At 38.0% G+C, this 6,000-nt stretch overlaps 1 protein-coding gene across 1 annotated transcript in view; it reads right to left on the reverse strand.

Moving 5' to 3' along the window:
* Positions 1–4,556, reverse strand: part of mfsd2b (MFSD2 lysolipid transporter B, sphingolipid) — a 112,451-nt gene extending 107,895 nt beyond the window's left edge. Inside the window, exon 1 of the mRNA XM_051924934.1 lies at positions 4,427–4,556. Within this exon, the coding sequence (XP_051780894.1) occupies positions 4,427–4,513 (87 nt within the window). The 5' untranslated portion in view covers positions 4,514–4,556. The remainder of the gene's footprint in view (positions 1–4,426) is intronic.
* Between the last annotated feature and the right edge of the window lie 1,444 nt (positions 4,557–6,000).

Genomic DNA, 6,000 nt, shown 5'->3' on the forward strand with positions numbered 1-6,000 from the left:
CACTGAATGAAATGCAGAATTGTAGGGGACCTTAGCCAGCATCTTCCCACCAATCAGGCTAAAGCCCACAGCACTCTGGGAAACATTCTTACAAGGTACGCTCACTTATTACACACACATACACACACACACACATTACCTTTAAAACACCAATACAGCAATATAAAATCAGGTTTCCCATTTTACAGATTTGCTCATTTTGGGAAAGGATTGTGTTTTATGCTTAAATGTGTTTGCAAATTTTCCCCAAAAAGTTTGCTTTTTTTGCATACTGCAAAAAATTACACACTGGATCAACTGATTTTATGGCTACTCCCACTTTGATGCTTGCCATTACACAACTTTCATGAAACTCAAAACATTTCCAGCAATGATTAACTGATGTCATCCTGGCTTTATTTTTTTCCCAGGGTCCAATGCTCAATGCAATGTCTTGCCAGGTGTTAAGCTAGCAACACTAGCAAAAAAGTTTTGAGACATGATTGGAGGAAGAGACATAGCCAGGAAGCCAAAAAAGGTACTGGAAAGACAGACGCACAGTAGCAAACACAAAACTGCACTTCACAATGTATTGGGGCTAAGAGAGATGATAAAATGTCAGCCAAATAACGGGATACAAAATATGATGCAAAAAGAAGATTTATCAACATTTCATTTTGTCATACAGCCCAACCACCAAAGTACAGTATAAAAGATTTCAACATCATTATCAAAAACTCAAATGCAAATTACATTTTTTATAACGTTTCAATTTTTATCTGATGTTCAAAGTGCAACATCAATGTGATTCATGTCAATGATGATGACTACAATAAAAAAGAGATGTACAAATTCACACATCCTTTAAACTGAATCACAAAAAGCTGACCAGGTGGCTCAATTAAAATGGCTCCAGCCTTCAAGGGCCTCCAAGGTGAAACTGAAGGTCTAAGGCTACACATAGGCACACAAAGCGAAGGTATGACGAGAACATGGCAGAGTCAAAGGGGTGCCCGACCGAGCAGCGAGAGGCCCAAAGAAAACTTCATATACAATACTTCAAAAAGAAATATTTTTCTAGGTAGGAAATTGCCTTGCACATGTCAACATGTTATGATTTGCTTTGGTTTTACATTTGTTTCTATTATTCTGAACTCTGACTTTAGAGCTGCAGAATGTCATTTTGATTTTTTGATTCAAAGACATTTTGATATAGTTATTAAGTAAATAATGTCTTACCGTGACACCATATTTATTTTCATTGTACTTGTATGCAGCCATTTTGAGACTCTTTTGTTTATTGTTTTCAGAGCAGTTGCATAAAGAATATAAGAACATAACAATCGACAGGCAACCATTCAGTCCATCGGGCTTGTTTGTTTTACAAATGGCTACACTCTCCCAAAATCTAATCCAGATCCTTCTCAAAGGTTGTCAAGGCTTCTGCTTCAAGTACATGTCTCAGCAGTTTGTCAAGGTCAGTGCCATGCACTAAATGGTCATCTGAGATTGCAGAGTGAGCTTCAGAAAACAAATTTAGTGTGTGTTTCTGGTAAAAGACTCTAGTCTACAATTTCTGGTTTCTGACTCTGATCAAGACCCTAACCATAACCCTTTTTTTAAATACTTTTTCTTTTTTAAATATAAACCCTAATGTTTATTATTTGTACCCCCGGGTGTAAATAAGACCCCTCTGGGACATACGAATATTTTTGTTTTTAGTATTTTAAATGCTCTTCTTAATAAAGCCCTGGTTATTTTAACTGAAATTAATTTTTATTAAAAAGTAAGTTTGTTATTAACATATGAGGTTCTGTTTTAAAGTATAAGCTCGAATTTGAATTATAAATTATTTTTCAGAGACTTTTTGAATTTATTTTAATAATCTCGTATAAAAAATAATTTATCAGTTTTATCTATGGGTGTAATTTTAAGAAGAATATTTATTTAAAAATTAATTTTGAATGTTAATAGAAGTGGCGGCACGGTGGCGCAGTGGGTAGCACTGCTGCCTCGCAGTTGTGAGACCTCAGGACCCGGGTTCGCTTCCCGGGTTGAGTTTGTTATGATCATTTTAACAATATGTTCAATCAATGGGGCAAGCTTATGGCTTATTTAATTTTTGCACAACGTTGCCATCTGCTGGGAGATGGGGGTAAGTGCCCTATTTGAGTTATTTAAATTATATTTATGTATTTGGCTGACAACTTTATCCAAGGTGGTTTACATTTATGATAAAATTGCTTAGATCTCTGTTGGTTGTCTAGTTGGAGCACAGGCAAGTGAACTGACTTGCTCAGGGTCACACAGTGTCAGTAGTGGGATATTAACTCACAACCTCGGGGTTTGAAGTCCAAAGCTTTAACTACTACACGATAAAAACAGAGACACCACAGCCTTGGACAATATCTAAAAAGCCTGGTCCCATATTCAATGCTCCTTGGTCCAGCATGAGACTAAACAGCCACATCCAAGTTATGGCCATTCTGCTGGCATCTTAAAATTGCCATGTTTTAAGTTAAAATATAAATGCATTATACTTGTAACCTTTACAACCATGACAGATACTGTACTGTATAGCTTACCAATAAGAACAACAGCGTTCAAATTCCATTTTGATCCACTTCTAACGCCTACCCTCTATCCAGTCCAACAGCAACTACCACGGCTGCACAGGTCAGCTCCTCTTTCCAGATATGTAAAATGTCTTCTCGCTTGACATAACATCACTTATTTTCCTGTCCCATGCCAGTTTTTCACTTCTTCTCCTGTATTAAATGTTCATGCTGGTAGTTCAGTTTTATGATGCTCCTCTAACCCCTAGGGATTGATTCGAGTCTAGTGGAGACGTTTAGTCAGAATCTTTAGCTCAGGCCCACCATCACATCACTTCTTGCGCTCTGCTTGCCATTTAGCACCTGAGTTGACTACACATGTATGAGCTCTATAGTTGGTCCTTGTAAGATTAAATAGAAATGTTGACTCTGGTTTGGTTGTCTGATATTGCTGGGTTTCTGTTATTCCTGGAACAATATTGAAGTCCAAGGATAAACAAACCATCAGTGAAGGAATGAAGGTGCTGCATATTGGTTGGCCATGTGAGTAAGAACGTCACTGCATTGTATTCTGTACACATATGACAATGAACTTGAATCTGAAGGAGGCTTCACTATTTACTGTGGTGTAACAGTAACTGAGTGTTGTTAAGATCTTGTTACTCCTCAGTGATGGACTACTTGGCGTAATTTACAGTAGGTAGTCCATATTGGAAGGGGTCATTGAAAATGCTTGTGGTCTGGTAATAAAAAGAAAGCCGTCTGTATGCCGCATATCAGGGAGTCCCGCACAGATCTGTTGGATTTATGAGAGTGCCACAACAATTGCATTACAATCGCAGGTGGTCCATCTTTACTCTGATACATTTTTTTTGCCTCTTTCTGCCTTTAATAAGATTATTAGCCTGCATTACTAAGAACATGCTGCAAATTTCAGTTTCATCTGAAAAGGACTGATGGTTGCTGAAATTTATATTATGAACAGCGGGCATAAAGGAAAAGACGACGCACTGCTGAAGTGAATCTGTGCAGATATTAGAAGTCCGAGGGGCAGCGATTTACTAAATGGCCAGTTAGTCCTTCATAAGGTACACTCTCAGTGTTCCTTATAATTCTAGTTATTTAAAAGATCATTTATACATTTAATTATTACTCATTTGCTTTAAGAATATTTATTGATTCATTTACTCATTTTTTTTAAATATATCCTTTTCAAACATTATTATTGATTTATGCACTGATTAACTTGTTTTTTGTTCTTGCTCTTCTTTTTAATTAAATCCTTTAAAAACATTGATTTATTTATTTGTGCTGCCTGAATGCTCAATGAGCTACGAGATGTAGTCCTCTTCAGGTCCACTCTACAGTCCTGTCCTGCTCTCCGTATATAAATCACCGTAAGCACATTTCACTTCTAGGACGTCCACCATAGGTCACGCTGCAGCTGGGGGTTTTAGGCAGCTCCAGATTAACCCTGTCTGGGGTCTGAGGGTTGGTGTACTTGTGCCCTACCACAGACTGGCAATTTTAAGGGGGTTCTCCTGCCTTGTATCCAGCACTGCTGAAATAGGCTCAAACAACCAGCAACCTTCAACAACCTTGAACAAGTGATCACCCAGTATGAGCACAATGTCCACACTGAACCTCACTTAAAACAGTTGCCTGTTCTCACAGCATAAAAATAGTCCAGCAAACTAGCATACTGCATTAAAAATGTATAAAAAAAAAAACTAATATGTATTCTTGAAATAATCAGATAGACATTATTGCACATTTTCAGTTTAGGTTTTAAACTAGACATTCCAAAGTCCAAACCAGAAATCAGCAACCTTGACTCATCTTACACAGAAATAGAAAAATTCACAGACAAAATGACAACATTAATCCCTTACCTGGCATAAGTTCTTGCCTTGTTGGGAGTCTAAATTTTTTATCAGTTTATCGGGGGAAAATTCAGAGGCTCCCATTCCTTTAACCATCTCTCTTACACCGTCGGCAGCCACTACAGTAGTTTATACTGCTGGCAGGCAGAGGCTTCTGATTCTGTTTTGACCGTCTGCCAGAAAGGGAGGAGGATGAAAAGCCATACATGTGCCTCTCATCAAATCACCAGTCAGCCTGAAGACTGAGTGACAAACTTCTAGATAGATAGATAGATAATGTAAGGCACTACATTAGACAGATAGATAAATATATATGACAATATATTAGGCAGGCACACAGACAGATATTTAAGGCAATATATTACATATATAGACAGAGAGACAAACAGAAGATGAGATAAGATCACACATACAGTGAGGCACAGATAACAATATTAGACAAACAGACAAAAATCAAAGACACTATACTAGGCAAACAGAGAACTATATTAGACATAGAAATGTAAGGCACCATATTAGACAGACAGACAGACAAATAAATAAATATGTAACTCTATTAGACAGAGAGATATTTAATGCATTATACTAAACAGACAGAGAGATATGTAAGGTTGTATTAGACAGACATAAGACTAAATTAGGCAGGCAGGCAGCAGTGACTTTTCCAGAGAAAGTTTTCTTTTTCATCAACAACAACAACAACAATCCTCTTTGTTCTCCTGTTGACAGCATTTGAAATTTCTAGGACTGGCAGGAGTCACTCTGCTTTGTTTCAGAGCTCTGCCTCCACTCTGATTTCTAGCTCATGAATTTTAAAAACATCCTTTCACTCAAGTGTCCAATAAGCATTTTGCTTTTGACCTTTTTATTCAAAAAGACAACCACACTGAAATGTTGAGCTAGCCTAACTGTACAGCATGGTCTAGCACAAATAAACATCTATGTGCCCTCTCAAACCTGCTTAATGCAATTTAGGACTGCAGGGCAGGAACCAACCCTGGGTGTCACGCCAGTCCATTCCCAGAAACACACACTTGGTGTTTGCTCAGAAACACTTTGGGGTTGGGGGGGAGCATTGAGGGGTGGAGTACCAAGAAAGAAAAAGTGTACAATGAGAACAAGCAAAGCCCACACACAAATAACAAATCAGGTGTAGATGTGTATTCTGGATCAATGTGGCTACAGCCCTAACCACTGTTGCACTGTATCACCCCACATACATAAACACAGAAAAGAGTGCTGGTGAATAGCAGGCCAGAAAGCTGGTTATTCACTTTGTCTAAATCAAATTTAACAGTTTGTCTTGGGTCATTTTTATCAACAAACCACTCTTAGTATTTCTAGAAAAGGAGGAGGGCCAAAGTAATGCAGAGACAGAAGAAGCAGGGAAGCAGCCTGAACAACGTGAATCTCTCCTGTTTGCACATTATTCACGTTACCATCTGAGATATGAAAAGTGGACTGTCCAGCAGACAGCAGCCTCTCGACTTGCATGGTTGTACTGAAGCAGTGTCTTAAAAACTGCAATGGAGAGCACCAACATTTTGAAAATGCCTTTTAACTGTAAAATAAAATGTTTCAAA

This window comes from Erpetoichthys calabaricus, chromosome 3 (genome assembly GCF_900747795.2).
Source record: "Erpetoichthys calabaricus chromosome 3, fErpCal1.3, whole genome shotgun sequence".
In the NCBI taxonomy this organism is placed as follows: Eukaryota; Metazoa; Chordata; class Cladistia; order Polypteriformes; family Polypteridae; genus Erpetoichthys; species Erpetoichthys calabaricus.